The sequence below is a fragment of the Nilaparvata lugens genome, chromosome 3 (genome assembly GCF_014356525.2).
Source record: "Nilaparvata lugens isolate BPH chromosome 3, ASM1435652v1, whole genome shotgun sequence".
Taxonomy (NCBI): domain Eukaryota; kingdom Metazoa; phylum Arthropoda; class Insecta; order Hemiptera; family Delphacidae; genus Nilaparvata; species Nilaparvata lugens.
In genome coordinates, this window is record NC_052506.1 from 51,391,373 (window position 1) to 51,411,457 (window position 20,085).

Here is a 20,085-nt window from a genome sequence, read left to right on the forward strand (position 1 = left end):
AAGAGCAAACAGTAAACAAAAATTAGTGTCAATATATTTGAAATGGACTTACAAATGATGAATGGAATCTGATAGATAGCGGGAATGGTGAGTCCTGCAATGAACCGACAAGCGGCCCAACTCCAGAAATTTGTCATCAACGCCGATGACACATTTCCAAATATAAGCACTGACAGGCACAGGAAAAATGAATGTCTCCTACCAAATCTGAAATGAACAAGGTTATATTATGAATACAGTAATAGCTCAAGAACATTTATACAAAACCGTATAGTTATTTGAGAGCCAAGTTGAAAAACAAGCGAATACTAAGTATTAGAAACTTTATAAAAAGATCAAAATTCAATTAAAAAAGTAGATAAAAACATCAACTTACATCTTCCAACCATCAACCATGAAGCGACAGAGGTAAGAGATGGAATTTCAGAGAAGCTTATCAATTTTATTACTCTAATAAGATAGTTATGAAATCGAATTGCATTTCATTAAGGTAAAAACATTATTTTCTTAATATTAGCATTATAATCTTAATATTTATAATTATTTTTATTTTATTTTATTTATTTGTGGATATATTTTGATTAAACTTATATGAGAGACGAATGTTTATTACCTACTTGTCATTGATGATGCCAAACATATAGACACCTATAAGCCCTCCTGTGTTTAAAGCCGCTAATCCTATGGTTGGGTAGATCTTTTTTTCACAAACCAAATCAAACTGGAATCACAAAGATAAAAAATTAGAGGTTGTACAAAGAAGAAGAAATGTATTTATCTAGCTTAAAATAACATCTAACTAGCACAAAATAACATTGTACTAGCTATTCTGAAGTATGGATGATTAATAAAAGACATGCCAGTTTTAGTTCTGACTTCTGGATGAGTAAAAAATATTTTTGAGAGAATAGAATATTTCATTAAATGCCATTTCTCTGTTGAATTGAATGATAATTTCTTTCTTATTGAGAAAAGAAAAATAACCCTACCAAATGGCACAGAGAAAAGAGTTTATACAATAAAAATTTATTTTATCTTAGCAGAATTAATGAATGCTGAAAACCCATAATTAATGAACTAATTTTGTAAACCACAACTTGTCAAACTTGCGTCCTTCAAATTCAACTTGAGACTTGAAAACTCGAGTGTTACTTTGTGAAACATAAGGTCGTAAAATCTTCAGGTAGTATATGAATACAGTACTGAAAGAAAATGTCAACACGTTTCGAATATCAAACCAATTATCAAGATTCATTATTGAAGTTGGCAATTCAACAGAAGGTCGATTACTACAACGTGATTCAGACAACAGTAATACTCACATCGATTACAATAGAGGATTGATATTCGTCTTTACTGTATTCCCATCCAAATAAGCATGGCTGTTTGGGCCAACTGCTGTCTGGCACTAGATCCTCAACTGATGCCACTTGCGACCAGTTCACTGCATAGGCTTCACAGCTGCTGTATGTTTCATTTCCACTCGAGTCTTCCTGACAACAGAACAAGCAGACTAAATTTATTGTTTGTTCGAATTATACCAACTTTGAATGAAATTATACAGGCCTAGTTTGAGGGCTACGGGCAGCGACCGAAGGGACCACATTAGAGCCAAACTCAATATAATATAAGCTACATGAATTTAAGCAGCTATATATTATAGAGCTTGAATGAGAAAAAAGTATGACAATCAATAAAAGGAGCATGTTGCAAGAATATGAAAGAATGCTAGAGAGATTCACACTTGAAGTTTCAAATTATTTATCAGCCAGTCGCTTATGCAGAAAGTAAGAAGTAGGCTAGTAGTGATACTACATTATTATTATTCTAGGATCAAAATTAATATACCATGGAGCTGATTGTAGGTAAGAAAAGCCAGAAACCTAATCCTTCTTTGGAAGAAGAAGATGTCATATTGGCCTCAATATTACTGGCATGATTAGCCAAATAAAGCTTAGACAAAGCTTACGAATGCAAAACAAAGTTTAGAAAAATGACCATCTGAGATACGAAGCTACTAATAGCCTCTATCTACCTACCTTGACTGATAGCCTAATCATGCTGTGTGTATCTATATAAATTGAAAAATGTATTTCAACAACTCACATCACAAATCTCGTATTCACACTCAAGCGTGCGAGTGTAATATATAGTAAGAAACTATCAGAAGAATCGGCTACACCATCTTCAAACAATCTCCAACTAATATTGTATGCTGTTAAGTTGTCCAAAAAGGAGGTGAAGAGAATTCTTGAAATTCAAATTGCAATACTAATTATATCTTCACACACTGTATTATAAAATCTTGATGTGCTACTAGAGAGTGCATAATACAAAATAAGCGCTTAGAAAATGCAAAGGATCAATTAGCCTATAATAGGTTTAGGTTCAACTACACTATTCATGTTTGTTTGATCTATGCAGATAAAACCTGAAGGTTATTGAAACTGGATATGGATTGAAGCAGCAACACATAAGAAACAATAAATTTGAATCAGGTCATGTCTGGAATAAGCAGAATTTGATACTTGGCAAACTGAAGAGGGTGGATGATTTGTGCGGCTTCCTAAGACGCGTAGGTTCCCCGAGACTACATCAACGGGTTTAGAGCTCAACAAAGCTGAATCGACTGATGATAGCATTAAAAAAAGCAAACTAAAGGTTGGAGGGCATTCCGCTTCATTTATTCATTTTCTAAATAGTTGTCACAAATTAGCGGGGCGGGCGAAATGTATACTTTTTTTAATCCTAAACGCCATGTATTGCTTGTATTGAATCTATAGTATACTTTTCAGTGAAATCAACTTATTCTATTGTAATCCTATATATTCACTTTTTTAATTATTAATATCGATTATAATTCAACGCACAAGCTTAGCTTTTCATGTATAATAAATTTATAAAGGATATGATCATCTTATTCATTATGTATTGTTCAAATATTTATACATGAATTTATGTTGAATAAGAATTACATCTTTGTGTAGGTAGTATAGGAAGTACAGTGGTGCCAACATTGCCTAACCTGAAAACCATCCATCTGTAATACTCTGCCAGACTGCATGACACTGCGTTCATTTGTATAGATCATTTTTATAGAAATCATACACAAGCTCCAGAACAAGTTGAATTTGTGTGCATCGATATTATTTATTGCCCTTTCAAGCATTGGAGGCATAATTTTGGCATAATTTAGAAGGCCTTAGGACGGTTCACATAGACATAATACCTACGATATCAAACAAAATCACAGAAAAAATCACACGGGTGCAAATTAGGAGATCAAGCCGTTCATTACAATTACAAATCGCCTCTGATTGAGATAATGCATTCTGGGAAGTGTTTTACTTCAAATCAGTCATTTCAATTTATTATATCCATTTCTTATGGATGAAAATGAAGGTCTTCTCCTCACAGAACGATTAGAAAGTTCAACAGCAGACGCATACAGTATTTGCGTGCTGATCGTCTTGGAGATTACAAAATTGAAGCTCTCACTGTCTCAATTTTTCACAAGATCTAATGGGCCGTGGAACTTTAGATATATATATTTTTTGAACTACCCGTTTTTTTAAATGTAGTAATCCATAAAACAATTTATTTCCGGCCTGGAACACGGGCCAACGGGGCTAAATTGAACCGATTCCGTAAGGTAGTGCTGCTACCACTGAACAGCCACTCGAAAAGTAGGCCTCAAAGGCAAACGCACGTTCCTCGCTGTTCCAACGCATAATTGCGACTGAAATGTGCAAGAACAAAACTCTAAAACTACCACTATCGAGAGTGACAACTAGCATTCCGCTATGTCATCAACTAACTAAACAGTAAGCATTTAAAAAAAGAAAGTTTTGATGCCGCACTCTGTATTATAATAATTCATACTGATAGTAAGAACTTATACAAACTTTATCTTTTCATAAGGGAATTAATCTGAATCTGTAATCCCTTTATATTAGGATTGAAATACCTGCTTAAGCAGAAAATGCTTAGATTGATTTGAGAACAACAGCATTGAATGCTGATAAAACTTTCTCAGTGAGGAGTAATGTAGATAGAATTAAGCAAACTAAATATTTTCAATTATACTGTACTGAATATTGCAGGAAATCTACACTTTACAAGTGGATCTTTACTTCAAACAAAAACAGTACTGGTGCGTGGCTAGTCTAAAAGGAGATTTTCAACCAACTATATATAGAGAAGGTAGGTTTTCTAAGCTTCAAATATCAGTATTTTTTCACTAGCATTAGTTTCTGTTTTCAGCAAATTTTCGACATTACTAGACAAGCACCCTATTTTGCCAAAATAAGAGAGCAACAATAGCTGAGAGGGTAGCGCACCACGAGATGGCCCCAGCCAAGCTCACCTCGAGTGGAATGGAAATGTGTCTCCTGAATTGGGGAGTGATGTTGAGGCGCATGAGTTCGGGCACCCGACACCAGTGGTCGGGTACATCGGCCATGAACAGCTGATTGAAGGCACAGAAGCCACACGGCACACATGCCGGCAGGCACACTAGCCACAGCAGCAGCTTCTGGTACTTGCCAAACTCTCCCACGTGTGGCAACAGGTCGTCCAGGTCCATTTCGTCCTGCATGTCACATCATACCTTCATTATTTAGTCACTATAGCCTACATTTTCAACGTGTCTACTATATTGGAAAATCAACAGATTTGGGCAGAGAGCCTGTTGTTTGTTTTTCTGTCATTGTAAATTATTATTTCAATCTTTATCTAAGCATTTTTATGGTAACACCCATCAACACACATTATTCACGGGTGTGACTAATATTTCACTAATCTAATATTGATTTGTATTCATTTTAAATCATTTTGTTTTGATAAATCATTTTTAAAACTGTATTGCTTCTAGTGAAAAATAAAAGGCTAGCCTCGCTTAAAAAGCAATTGAATGAATATACAATTGTTGAGACACCTTGTAAGATAAGTTACATTGATATGATTGAGAGTATGCAGATAAAATTCCTGCGTTATTCACACATTATAGGACCACTGTTTTTTTCAATAATCGCTATGCTGATTTACTCACTTCACTTGATATTTTCTAAGAGGAAAACCTCATGCTTACATATTTCTTTGGAATTATTAATCCATTTCGATTACTTATATTAATTCTATCAAAGATGATTTCTATAGTCTGTGTAAAATAAGTTGAGACTTGGCCCCCAAGTCCCAACTTGAGACTTGATGACCAAATAATTAAATAATACACTGCACAAAGCAAAATGGGCGCTTATGACGTCCAGGAGATTCGCAGGTTCTATGTGGGGGATAAAGCCTGAAAGTCGCAGGCCAATGGAGGGAAGGCCTGTCTGGAACAGGCCACTACACAATCACCAGAGGGTGACCTTGCTCAAAGCCATGTGCTTGAAATCACTTCAGATGTCATGAGTACAGAGATGGTTTTCTCTAAACCTTTTTCTGTAACATTCTGCTCCAGAGAGGAGTGGAAGTCTAAGGAAGGGAGGTAATTCAAGAGAGGTAGCCTTATCTGGTACACGGACGGTTTTCTCATTGAATGAAAAATCTGGCTACAGGGTGGACAGTGATTCACCCAGAACAGAACTCTGTGCAAGTCTGGGACAACACTGTACTAACTTTGCGGCATCATGGCTTGTTCCAACATAGGCATTGCCAGACGCTATTGCAACAAGCACATAGTAATCTTGTCAGATTGTCAGACAGCCCTCAAGGCTCTTGATTCCAATGAAATCAAGTCAAAATTGGTGAAGGTGTCACACAAAACTCAGCAGGCTTGCAACACGCAACTCTGTGCATCTTGGTTGGGTACCTGGCCATGTAGGCATAAGTGGTTATTAGCGTGCAGATGGGCTTGCTGAGCGGAGTTCCAGTATGTCAGTCTTTGGTCCAGAGCCAAGCTGTGGCATAAGTAGAACAACTGCCTTTCACACAATATGTAAATGGTCCAGGGACTTACATCACCAGCAATGGCAAGGTCACCCTGGTCAAGCACTTGGCAAAAAGCTGCTAGCAGACGCAAGTTCTTACTTCACCAGCTGGCTGGTGAGGTTGGTTAGAGGTCAGGTCAAGCAGTTGATTGCTATGATAACTGGACATGGCGACTTCAGGAAACATCTCCACACAATTGGATTGAGAAATGAAAGTTAGATGTACTTTGTTATAAGTCTGAATAGACTGCCAAGTATATCATACTGGATTGCGAAAGACTTGGGGCTAGAAGAAGGGCTCTGTTTGGCTGCAAGCAGCCAGGTGATGAATGGGATGTTAGTGTAGGGAAAAAAAACTCCTGGATCTTGTTAAGGACACAGGTATTGGTTTGCCCAGCTAACGTAGGCCAACTTGGACACACAATAAGCTTCGGTTGACGTATAAGGCTCTTTTAAACTTTAGATCCTTGAATCAGTCCCTTCAGAACATACTTGTTACGAGACCTCATGATTCTGGGAGAAGTGATGTTCAAAAGATAAACATATTTCCGCATTGTTTTCTATTTCATAAAACAATTTCTTTTAATCCTTCAACCCTAGAACTTGTTCAGCACTACTGGGATATCGGGGATGATATTCTACATCCAATTCTGAGGTTAATCTATAAATTTGAAAAGTTGCAATTTTACACAATTTGGCAGCCCTGTTATTTCTTTGGATGGAGGGCCAAGTCTCAACTTATTTTATACAAACTATAATCATATAATTTGAACAAGATTCATGATTTCATATAAAATAATTTAATTGGATTATACAACTAAAACTCAAGGCCCCCACTACACGGGCGGAATAGACGCAACGAAATTTTAGTCTCGTTTTTTGCTTGTTACAGAACGCAAAGTCTCTCATGGGGCATACTACAAGCGGAATACCATAAGTGACAATGCATACTGTTAACTAGCGAAAAAATTCCGTCAAATCTATTTTGCTCGTATAGTAATAAGGGCCGTACACAAATTCCATTCAGCAACTCGTGTAAATCAATGAATAGAAATAAATAAATTGCAACTCACCTTGAAATTCTTCAATCCATTCACATTTTATATACTGTAGCCTACTTTCTAACAATACATGAACAAAATTCTTCTTTGTGATGGGAAGAAGTATCAATTTGTCATAATTGAGCTAGAATAGCATAACCTATCTAGGCCTAATCACTTGTTCACTTTTTGCATCTGAAAATTTTCAACCATGAAAAAGATCTTCTCTAGCTGGTGGTGACACTAGGTAATTTGCGGAAAAATGGGATGCCACACAATTTCAAAGAACGAAACAAGAGGAATTCACAAAGAATTTCACTTTCCAGAATTTAACTTCACATGAAAGATTTTTAAATGACATGTTTTCCCAAATTTCAAATTAATGTTGTAATTGCATAATAAATAAGTTGAGGGAGAAATGGTATAATTAGGTAGGCAGCCTACTTTAGGTGCCCTACTCGAATGTGATCTTACAAATAAGAATATTCTAAAAGCGAATATTGAAGCGCCAGTCTGTTGAGAATACAACTCTCTTGAACACTATCATTTATCATGATTATATTATTTCACAATATTTTTATTCAGATTAAGATTTAATGAAAATCGAGATATTATTTTTTACAAATTAATAATAAATATCATCTGTAACAATGATTATATCATTTGACAATATTTTTATTCAGATTAAAAATATTTAATGAAAAACGAGATATTATTTTTTACAAATTAATAATACAGCTATAATTAATAAATTGATATAAAAGTGATTTATACTTCTACAGTGTTAATTAAAATAGCCTACTATTATTAAATTAATTCCAATAATAATACACCCCTCAGCTTGAACGGTAAGACGAAGCAACTTAGAAATATGCATTAAACAGTATTATAAAATATAAATCAGAGTCCTACCTTGTATTTTTCATCCATAACGATTAATTTCACTTCCAATAATCATAGAAAGAGAGTATAATTCTAATGAGATCAATGATTGACTAGAAATCTATCCAGAATTATTAGGAAAATACGTTGGATAGCTGAACACATCTCCCCTTAGTAGCCAGACAGATAAGAGACTTCTCACCAATTGTCCATCATTTATCAATTTTCACGACCAGCAACATTGGACATTAGGTCTATTATATTCTTCCTCTGCCAAATGCTTCTTAACTACGGTACTGATTCAATTATATTTGAGCATCAATTCGATTCAACTTCCATCAGACAAAACATACATGCGTCTTTCTTCATTACGGTAGTGCTTTAATCAATTTAGTAGCATAGTCCAATAAATCTAAGCCTTCAACAAAAAAGTTATTGTTCTACTTGGAAAAAGAAAGCGGATTATTATTTAAATAGTGACTGTCATTGTTATGTCCAATTAATGGGTATACAAGTGCAGATTCATTTTAACCAATGATCTAATTTAAATGGTAGATCCATTTCTATGCTTTTGAAGAAATTTAAAAGGTTGTTCATTAGAGATCAGTCTAACGAGAATGACTGCAGTGAAGAAGAAGCTTTATAGTTATAAAATAATTATAAATATAAAATAAGAATATTTTGATGAATTAAAATACTGTAATGAAGCTCAACTTTAAAAACGATATATTTTTTTCTACACACACGGACACTTTGAAAAAAACAGTTTAAATAATGAACGTTGGTTCTGTTCTTCAAGAAAAATTTCAACTTTTTATAATGAAAAATACTCTTCAAACACGTCAGAATGCAATAAAAAATATTGCAAGAGATTTGTTTCAACTGAAGTATTGATTGCAAGCTGTTTAATCTTAACTCCCCAAAATTAGGATAAAGTCACCCCGGTTCACCGGTAATTTCAATAACTTTAATTTTGTCTGTTTAGGTTAGGTAAATTTCAACCTATTGTATGGTTTAAAATTCATGAAAGTTGATTCTTTGTAGAATAGATAAGATGATTAGATGTTCCTATAAAATATTTCAATTTCGTTGAAGCTATTATCATTGAATGAACTTCTTCGAGTACCTATCACATTTACTTTGTGACCACACTTTTCAAAACGTCAGTTCACACAGAACTGAAAGGCTAATAGTAATCTTTAATAATGTTCATTAAATCATCTTCCAATTCTAATGGCACTCCAAATCGACTTATCCAATTATCCATTATTATTCTGGCAACAGTTTGAGCCTCTTAATCTGCAATGGGGTATACTTCTGGCCACTTTGTAATCAATAATCACCAACAGATATTCATTACCTTTAGTAGTCACTGGAAACGGACCGGCTATATCCACAGCAATTCTTTCAAAAGGAGATTCCACATCATATCTTTGCATCTTTCCTTTGAACTTTTTCCCTGGTCCTTTACTTGCAGCACACGTATCACAGCGCCGACACCACAACTCTAAATCTGCCCTAGAATTGACCCAATAGAAGCGCTGCCGTATCTTCCCTAGCATCTTATTAGTTCCAAAATGACCACCAGAAGCTCCACCATGAATCTCTTCTAAGACTTCTGGTACCCTTCTATCGGGTATGACTTTTTGTAGAACCATAAAAGACCATCTGCCGATTCCCATTTCCGAAACAGTACTCAATTAACAACCTGCAAAGAATCCCACTGGGCCCAATAGCTCTTGTAGTGCCCCATAGCACTTCTATATGAAATTTCAGCCCAAGCTGGTCGCTTACCCTCTTCTTTCAGAGTAACTAAGTCTCCAATGTTGCTGTCGTTGAACTGGTCTTTCCTAAGCATTGCATCTCTCCAATAATCGTCAGACTCTATTCTAATTGCATTCACTATGAGATATTGCTTACTTTCAATTTTCTCACAATATTTACAGCCCTGAAGACATGGTCTCCTTGACAGCGCATCAGCATTCATGCACTTTGCCTCTTCGATGTTTTATAATAAAATTATATTCTTGTAAACGTTGCATCCACCTTGCTGTCTGACCTTCCAAATTCTTGAAGTTGAACAACCATTGTAAAGCAGAATGATCTGTTCTTACTATAAACCCTTGACCATAGAGATATTTATTCTAAACTTGCTACTACGGCCAATAATTCTTTTCTAGTGACACAATAATTTATTTCTGCTTTGTTGAAGGTTTTACTAGAGTAAGCAATCACTTTCTCCTCCTTGTTTTGAATTTGTGCATCTGTGTCCACTACAAATGTACCTCCAGGTATGGGATATGATAAAATTGGAGCTGAGTATAAATTATTCTTCAATTTATTGAAAGACTCTGAAACTCTCTATCCGTCCAATTAAAATGTCGTTTTTCTTCAGTCAATTCTGTAAGAGGTTTTGATAAATCATGATAGTTGGAAACAAAACGTCTGTGATATGTACACAATCCTAGAAAACATCATAGTTCAGACTTATTTTTGGAATTGGCCAATTCTGAACAGCATTCAATTTTTCTGGGCCAGTAGCTAAGCCTTCTCTTGAGACTATATGACCTAGATATTTTACTTCAGCTCTAAACAGGTTACACTTCTTTGGAGTTAGTTTAAGGTTAGCTGTTTTCAGTCTAAAAAATACCTTTTCCAAGTTATCCAGATGTTCTTCAAATGAGTTTCCCATTACAATAATATCATCAAGATAGACTAAGCATACTTCCCAAGACAGACCACGAAGCACCATATCCATTAATCTCTCAAATGTTGCTGGTGCATTAGTAAGACCAAATGGCATGACATTGAACTGCCATAAACCTTCCCTGTTGAAAATGCTGTCTTCTCTTTATCATCAGGATGTAATGCCACATGCCAATAACTGCTTTTCAGATCAAGTGTAGAAAACCACTTGGAACCGGAAAGTGTATCTAAACTGTCATTAATTCGAGGGAGTGGGTAACTATCTATCTTTGTAACTTCATTCAATTTTCTGTGGTCCACACAGAATCTCATACTGCCATCTTTTTTCTTGACCAAAACTACTGGTGATGACGAAGGGCTGAGTGATTCTTCAATAAGATTCTGTTCCTTCATCTTTTGGAACATATCACCTACTTCTTGTCTTTTTGCAAATGGTACTCCTCTAGGTCTTTGTTTTATTGGATGAGCATATCCAGTATCAATTCTGTGATATGTGAGGTTGGTATAACCCATATCTTCATCTTCAAAAGCAAAAATGTCTATATTCTTTCTTAACATCTGTTGAGCTGACTGTCAATTTTCATCTGTCATATATTGTTCTCCATCAATCAGTAATTGATAAATACACTTTTCAACATCATTGGAACTTTTATTAGATCTTTTGTTATTATTGTTTTCTCCAAGTACTTCAACATCATTACAATTTGCCACTGCTGTCACAAAGTGAATTTTTGTGACGGATGGAGAGCCGTCATCTAGTGTAAAATTAGCAAATTTATTCTATTTTAGAATAAGAATAGGGTCGACTTCCAGATATTTTGTTGGACTTGTAGTTGTGTATGTACATCATCACCATCGCCGTCAACCCCTATAAATCATCAGCAACAGATTCCTCATAACCAGAAATTTCCAGATCTTGTTTACCACGTATCTAGTATTGCATTAGCAGCAGCCATATCATCAAAGCGATAGGCAACTACCGAGTTGAGTCGGTATCGTTCTTCTTGTAATTTCTGGTGAGAAATATTGTTTACCGGCCGAATCTACTATAGGAATTAGCAGTATTGTCATCATGGATGCACCCTTAGCATCAGCATTAGTGGATTCATACCCTGTCACATGGCCAGTGGCGTGATCGTCTCCTGAGACTCCTCTTGGTCGGTAATCTCTTTTCCCCCGGCCTCCTAATTTTCAGCGACCCGGTACTGCTTCAAGGAGACCTGGGAGAGAGGCAGTTGTTCGGTGGTTGAGCGCGTGAATGGGTCGCGAATCTCCTCTCCTTACGACGTTCCCGGTACTAGTTATTTCTAGGGGAATTATTCTATTTTGGTGTGTTAATTTAGAATATTGTAGGACGAGTTCCGGACAACTCGAAGATAGAACTTCCTGGGGGATTTTCTCTCTTGTCGGGTATTTTTCCTAAATTCGTATCACTGGGGGTGAATGAGTTATCCTTGGTTTGAAACCTGTAAGGGATCTTAAGTTTGTACTACAAACAGTTAAGTGGGAAATTTAACTAGGCTCTTGTAGCGGGTTATTTTTGAGTACTTAATTTATAAGTCTCGACTCTGTCGCTTCACGACGTTCAAGTTTAATACGGGAAGTGGGAATCGGTTCGTCATTCTCCGTATCAGTATCCACGTCGATTCAGGTAATTGTATGTCAGGACTGGTAGTCCGTATATTTTTCCTTCTCTGTAGTGAGGTGGCCTTCAATTTAAAGAGTAATTTTTCTCAATTGAATTTTTATCCTTGTATGGAAATCCCTGTCCTTTTTAAAAATAGTTTTTCTCAATTAATTTTTATTCTTGTGGGGAAATCCCTGACCTTTTTGAGAATAGTTTTCTCGATTAATTTTTATCCTTGTAGGGAGATTATTATCATTTTGAGTAAATTTTCCTTGCTTAGTTTTCATACTATAGAGTGGCCCTGTATTTTAGAAAATAGATATCAGCAAGTAAGATGGAAACAATGGAAATGAGCTTAGTGACATCGGCTTGATTAAGTATGGCATACCCCAAGGATCAGTGTTATCGGCGATACTCTTCCTCTCATACGTCAATGACCTCTGTAATGGTAATGTGTTGGGTGAAATTGTATCTTTTGCAGACGACACTGCGCTTTTCTATGAAGGCAGAAACAGGATGGAAATACTGAATAAAATGCAGATAGATATGAGAAGTATACGCTGGTGGTTTTCGAAGAATAAATTATTACTGAATGCAAAAAAATCCAATTTACTTCATTTCAAACTTCAAAACCAAAAACTGGATGACCCTCATCCTTTACTTAAATATCACAAGTTTAGCTGTAATGTTGATTTAATGAACTGCCAATGTGATGCTATTGAGGAGGTTGATTGTGTCAAGTACCTGGGTTTGATTATAGATAATAGGCTGTCATGGCAAGAGCATATCCAAAAAGTAAAGCGAGAGATTTTTATTTCTATCAGGAATTTCTATTTCTTGAAGGATATTTGTCCAAGATATTTTTTGGTACACTTATACCATGCTCTGGTGGAATCAAGAATTAATTATGGTCTTATATGTTATGGGAGTGCCTATGAAACCAATATGAGGGCTATAATCATAGCACAAAAACATATAGTAAGATTGATTTGTGGCAAGACCAGGATGGAGCATTCGCATCCACTTTTTAAGGAGCTGAATATATTGCCGGTCAGAAAGTCCTTCTTAATAAAATCAATCATAGATATTTTTAAAAATAAAAATGATTTGCCAAGACAGGATATTCCATATGGGGTACGCAATAGAAATAGAGTCTACTTACCAAGACCACGTTTAGAGCACAATAGGAGGTTCTTTAGATATGTAGGATATAGAATTTACAATGCGCTGCAACTTGATATCCAGAACTGAGTGTATAGTAATAGGTTAAAGGTCACCTTGAAAGAACATATTATTTTTGCGCTTGATAATGTAAATTTTTTTAGGAATTATCTCAGCTGAATGAATTTATATTTGGGTCTACTGGGTTACTCAGGTCTTATACTTGGTTTTCCAGTTTCATAAAATCATAGTTTGAAATTTTCTGTGTATGATTGCTATTGTATAATTGCTACATCCAGAATTTTTGCTGTGTAAAAATGAATTGCACATTCATAGTTGGAATGATAGTATATAAATTTACCTATAAATAAGGAGTAGTTGTTTATACTTTCTGTATCATTCGTCTTCTGGACTGTATTGATTTTGTAATGCTTGCTTTTGTATAATTATTTTATATTTGAAATGTTTCAGAGATCATTTTTTAGTTGTTATCGAGTTCTCGTGATTTCAAGTAGCTAGGTTTTAGAGCTATTGTATGATTTAGTTTTTTGAACTATGAGAGTGAGCTAGAACATTATTTTTAGGTTTTGTCTTTATTTAATTAAAATTTGTATTCATTTATACTGATGGAGCCCCACACAGGATTCCTTTGGGGTCTCCTATTTAGACGATAGGCATTCATTTTTTGTAAAGTGTTTGTTTATTGGTCGAATAAATTTATTATTATTATTTATAAAGTTCAACTTGAAGGTACAATGTAACCTATAAATGGGAAAATGAGATAAAAACAATTGTAAGTCAATGTAGAATGCATAAGAACAACAAAATAATAGAGTATAATGAAGAATAAAACTTTGAAATTGGATTAACCATTCTCACTTTGTATGTAGCCTAGGTACTTGTGAGATATGAAAACTTGAATAATGTAAATGCCCGCCCCTTAAGGAATCGCAGCTTTCAACACTAACGTTTTATTACATGTTAATATTGTTTCATATATATTTTATTGTAAATATAAATAATTCAATTTTTGAATGTAGACACTTTGTTTTTTTCTTCATTCAAGCATAAAAGTAAGGAAATATTATTTATTAATCAAGGAAAGATTATTTCTGGCATCTCTTATTCAAGTTACTGAGATACTATTATCAATTGGATTACTAAGAAGTTTCATATAAAAAATAAATAAATTGAGTGGCGAACGAATTATATTTGTTCAGGCTGATAACAGGAAAGCAAAAAACTACTAAGCTCACTTTCTGTGTTGCAGTGAAAATTATGCGATAGATATATTCGATAAAACGACTTGAAATTATCACACTGTTTAAAATAATTAATAATGCTTTAATTAATAAGTGGCCATGACAATAATATTTCAAGTCGTTTTATTCAGTATACTTGGCTGCTTCCTTTGGCTAATTTTAGAAAATGATTAGTTTTACAACAAAATAATATTGATGCTTCAACTTATAAGAAATTATACTGTATTGCCAGATCAAGTGCCAATTATTGATGGAATGGGATTAAAACACCTACGAATGTAATTCTTTCATGAATAAAAAATGTGTATGTTATTACAGTACTTTTGCTAGAATTCTGACACATGATTTTCCAAGCTTATGGTTATGAAATCTATTAATAATTTCAAGAAATTAATCAAATTTATAATTCGCTTACATGATCCTTCTGTTGACTATCATCCTTTACTGACGGTTGTTCAACTTTGGATTCCGTGTTTGCTGACATAGTGAGTCCACAGCACTGTTAAAAAGCTAGAATCGGACTGAGGTGCAATGCACACATGAACGTCGGGAAACCTTTCAAAATTCATCACATTAAGTAGCACATTACCTGATGCTCGAGTTTTAGCTGACTTCAGTACCTGCTAAGGTAAACGCTAATCTTCTTTACTCTTTAACATGATGAAACAGGGAATATTTCCAAATTGATTAAAGGCACAACATAAATTTAAAGGATTTATTTTTCCAAGATACAATGATTATCAATGAAATTCACAAAAATGAATCCAAGAGATTCGAAAATATCCTTTTTCTTGAAGATAAAAATAATAAATAAGACAATATTTTTGAAAGTTACTCGAAAATACAATAAAAAGTATACGTATAACCTTAAATGGAGGAATGGTTCTACCCGATACTCAAATTTAGTGAATTCAACTGATCACAAAGCAAAATGTACCGAGAAAAGTAATAAGAATGAAACTAAACGCATTTTCTGTTCCTAGCCAAGGAGGACTTGTTGGAGGGAGAAGGAGGGAAGAGGGTTGGGGTTCCAGACGGAACAAGCCGTGCCAAGGGATCTGGAGTCAGGTCAGGAAGCAAAGCTAGCTAGCTATCATCACTATGACCAGCCTTCATGGCACAAAATACTCGCTCGCGCACAAACACACACACACACAGCACACTTGTGTCCAGACAGTCGCACCTCCATTCATGCACTCACTCATTTCACATTCGATGCATCTCCTTATTCTTAAACTGTTCAGTCATTTCTTATCATTATACAGTAGTTTCTATTATACATCTAGCAAACAAACATTCATACCCACTCAACAATAACAAATCATAACAGCTTTTTCTCTCTCTTTCTCATCCATTCACTCACCATATTCACACACAAACATAACATCAGAATTCAAATAACAATCGTAATACCTAATACAATTTCAACACGAGTTTACTTGAATCACTCAATAATTATCACACTTGGCTCATTGATACAATGCAAAATATTCACTTCCATACCTTTGGAAGTGTTTCGTGGAACACACTTCGGCTGGCATGCACTACACACACATACACACAAGCACGCACACTGACGAGGGACGCAATATGTCAGGAATAATTGAAGCGTATGTTAAAGTGGAGCAAGACTATACGACTGTCTTGCCCAACTTTGGACTGGCCAATTTTCCTTTGGCCAGCTTTTAATCACAGTAACTTTGTTTATATTAATTTACCGATTCAAATAGCTCAGGTAAGGAAGTTTTACCCACCTAGAACCACCGATTACACCTACATTACTCTAGATTAGTCTTTCTCCAAAAAATATAATCCTTTTCCTAAGTTTTGTACAATGGCTTCATACAAGAGCCCCGACATTTACAGCATAATCACATACAATTTATTATAATAAAAACGGAATTCACGACTTAATCAAATTGATGAAAGTCCCTAATAAACAACTTAAATTATCAGATAATAATATTGACCAGTAAAACAAAACAACGAAATAAAATCAATAACAAAGGATCTGCACTTGAAATAGAAAATAAATTGAACATCTCGAGTGAATGCATCAATGTTTTGTGAAATACGATCGATTTTGAAACTTTTGATTTTTTTCTGACTCCAAACAAAACTAAAACTTAGCAAATAAAACATGTTAAAATAAGAAAAATAATTCGACGACACAATATTAAAAAGTATATCAACGAAAACAATGATATCTTCAACATTAAATATAGAGAGGTAGAGTTTAAAGGCCAAAATAAAATAAAAATTGTAGTAATCATTATGAATAGATTTTATGAGCAATCTTACACTATTATTAGAGTACTATAATGATCATTATCCGAAAAGTAATTCATGTCTCCAGAAAGAATACCCTTCAAAAGATGTAATACACAATAGCTGTAATTTAATTAAGATAAAGCTTGGGCGAGTAGACAAATGGTTAAACCCTGAGAAGACTTTCAGGAATTACAAGAATAGACAGACGATTATAATTCACAAATATAAGGTGAAAATAAACAATATCGTCTTGAAATTATTTAAAATAGAAAACTATTCGTCCATTTGAACTTTAATTTGGCTCAAATTTATTTGACTCTCCACTAGATCAGTTCTTTCTTATACAAAAAGATGAAATAGTTAAAATTCAAACTGGAAAATAATAATTTTCAAATAAAAATAATGCTTTACAAGTGCAAGCCGCCATTACGACCCATTTGTTGTTTCTTTAGTACCTTGTTGGATATCTAATTTTGATGGTAGTACACAATATTTACCTTACAAGATTACAATATTTATTCACAGTTAATTAATTACTCTTTGGCAGCCGGCGTGAATCTACCTGAGCTAACATGACCAATGCTCTTCAACAAGGCACTTCAATCGGTTTAAAATGTTCACCAATAATTCATAAAAGTGAAGTACCTTCTTTGAATCTAAAGACCTGATGAGAAACTCACTAACTCATTTCTTCTCACTGATAGAGATATAATAAAGTATATCAATTTATATGAGTCAGAAAATTGAGGAACGTGAATTATATTACGTTTAGTTGCAACAAAAGCATGCATGAATACAAAAGTTTAGAATTGAATAAATTTAAATTAAATGATTAACCAAATTTGAAATTTGATAAAGTAGTATTAATAAAAGGTGTTGCTAACAAAAAATAATTTAAAATAAGTTGAAAACATTCTCACTACACCATTTTAACCATTTTGCAGTGGAATCTGAAAAGAAATGAGTTATTAGTAAGTTGTTCAGTAAAAAGCACTTGTCCACTCTCTGGTAACCAATTTAACCACTAGATATGTTTGTCATGTAGAAAATTATTTGATGTAAAGGTCGGTTTTTGAAACAACATAATGTAAAACGATTTCATTAAATAATTTGCAATGATTTTCCTGAGTGTAAGGTAGAAAACAGTGTTCGAGTAGTTCGCCCCTCTGCACATACAACATCATCAACATCATATCAACAACAACTTCAGTCATCCACTCACTACACTACACTACACTCCAGTCAGCAGTCACCACAACACTTCATTTATAAGTCACTTCTTCACCGCACAATGGAACCTCGCATTTCATTTGCACTTCACAATACGCTGGACACCAACTCTTGCTCTTGCTCTCTCTGCCTCTCTCACCCGTGTCCTCGTCCAATCATCATCATCATCAGAGTGGAGTGGGTACAATTGCAGATGACAACCGAAAAGTAGGAATAGATCGAATGTCTGCCCATTGCTACATTCTACATTGGATCTGCAAATAGCCAGAACAAACCAGAGTCACACCAAACACAACAATCAACAAATCATTTCATTAACAAGCAATACTTCTACGTACTTGCAAAAAATATTGCATTTCATCAACATCTTCACAGAAATAGAAGAAAAAAAGTAAAGAGAAGAAAGATAAATTACTGTGAAAGTGGGAATTTGGCATAAAATAGTTATAATTCAAGTGCTGGATAAAGCAACAAAAATAAAGTCAAAATATCAATTTATTATCAATGAATTTTTGAAATAAAATTATAAGTTTATGGTTGTCAAGTTGAACATGCTGCATGTCAACATATGCCAAACAGTGTAATATCCAGCAACTGGTTATCTCCAATCTTACTGGATGAGTGTATGCCTAGTTCATTAAGGCAAAATTCATCTTCTCATTTGGTTTGTAAATTTTTCGTTTTCAGATTTAACAATAAAATTTGTTCAATTTGATTAAAATTGTTTCACCAATCTAGAAAATTATCCAGTCAAGCCTTATAATTTACAAGATACATTCGGATAAGATTATTTATACTAAAGAAGCAATCAAATCATTAAAATTTCAAAGTTATCGAGTATATTATTGGATTAACGTATTTGGTTCAACGTATTAAGAGCACCTGTTCATTATTGTCCATCAAGTTTCAAGAAGAACTTAGTGCGTATTGAAATGCGTGAGTATTATTAGAAAAGAAAACCATCACACACATCCATAACAAAAAAATAAAAATTTACACATAAGTCTCATTAGAGTTTAGTAGAAATTAGAACAAAGAATAGAGAAAGTTTGCACTCCTCATTCAAGCTTTCCACTTCACAAACTTCATTCGCTTAGGGACACAATCATATCAATCATCACTCGCAACTGTCCACCTGCGACAGTTCGATCACTCCAACAAACATTCAAACACTCTCCACCACTTCACCAGCCAAAATACTGTTCTCAATCATTCCTAATCGTATCTAAATATAAGTTTAAGAATGAAAACCGGGGTTCTAACAATTTATAATATTTGTTCATTGAAAATTATTCCAAGTGAAAAAGCATCTCAAACAGTTTCGTTTGCAATTTTTCCGCTGCTATCAGCTAGAATTGGTTGAACGTGCTGGATAGAATTGGTTACCTGAGTGCAGGATAGGTCAAGTCGGTTTATAGACAGGGAAAGTAAAGATGGCAAGTTACTGGTGGCTAGAGATTTTCATCACTTCACTTTAATCCAGATCGATGTTTTGTAAATGAAAATAGATATATGAAAAGTAAGTGACATAATAAAAAATTACTGACCGCCAGTAACTTGTCTCTACTCTCCCCGTCTATAAGCCGGTCAATGACAGGGCCTCACCTTCTATGATGCTATTGCTATGCATTTTTACTTTGAAAAATACACAAATAATGATATGAATGGTTGGTAACAATAGGCTCAGCCCAAAACTGTCCCTTTCCAAATGTTGATATTAATAGTTGCAAAAGATAGGTAGTAACAATGAAGAATAAAGTCTGTCTATATATCTATCTTTTTCAACAATAGTTGTTATCCATGAACAAGTTGAATAGATGGATTAATATTTACTATCAACATTTTTCAACATCATGTATCAGACATGATATGGATATTTCAAGTACACCTTAAAACTTAGATCTTTTTCTAAGTTATAAGTCGTAGTTAGGAAAACAACACTAACAATATCAAAATAAAATAAAATAAACAAATAC

The 20,085-nt window shown here is 34.4% G+C and overlaps 2 protein-coding genes across 5 annotated transcripts in view; both read right to left on the reverse strand.

Moving 5' to 3' along the window:
- LOC111051411 (carcinine transporter) overlaps positions 1–15,131 on the reverse strand; it is a 33,022-nt gene extending 17,891 nt beyond the window's left edge. Inside the window, exons 1-5 of the mRNA XM_039423969.1 lie at positions 15,024–15,131; positions 4,367–4,591; positions 1,323–1,493; positions 618–721; positions 53–207 (exon numbers count right to left, since the gene is read on the reverse strand). Coding sequence (XP_039279903.1) covers positions 53–207; positions 618–721; positions 1,323–1,493; positions 4,367–4,591; positions 15,024–15,092 — 724 coding nt within the window. The 5' untranslated portion in view covers positions 15,093–15,131. The remainder of the gene's footprint in view (positions 1–52; positions 208–617; positions 722–1,322; positions 1,494–4,366; positions 4,592–15,023) is intronic.
- Positions 15,132–15,309: 178 nt separating this feature from the next.
- LOC111051403 (importin subunit beta-1) overlaps positions 15,310–20,085 on the reverse strand; it is a 31,422-nt gene continuing 26,646 nt past the window's right edge. For 2 of the 4 annotated variants that reach the window (XM_039423965.1, XM_039423966.1), the window contains exon 17: positions 15,310–18,363. Coding sequence is in view for 1 of the 4 variants with exons in the window: in XM_039423968.1 (XP_039279902.1) it covers position 18,363 (1 nt within the window). In the remaining 3 variants the exon portion in view is untranslated. The remainder of the gene's footprint in view (positions 18,364–20,085) is intronic. The other 2 variants (XM_039423968.1, XM_039423967.1) reach the window with 2 other exon arrangements.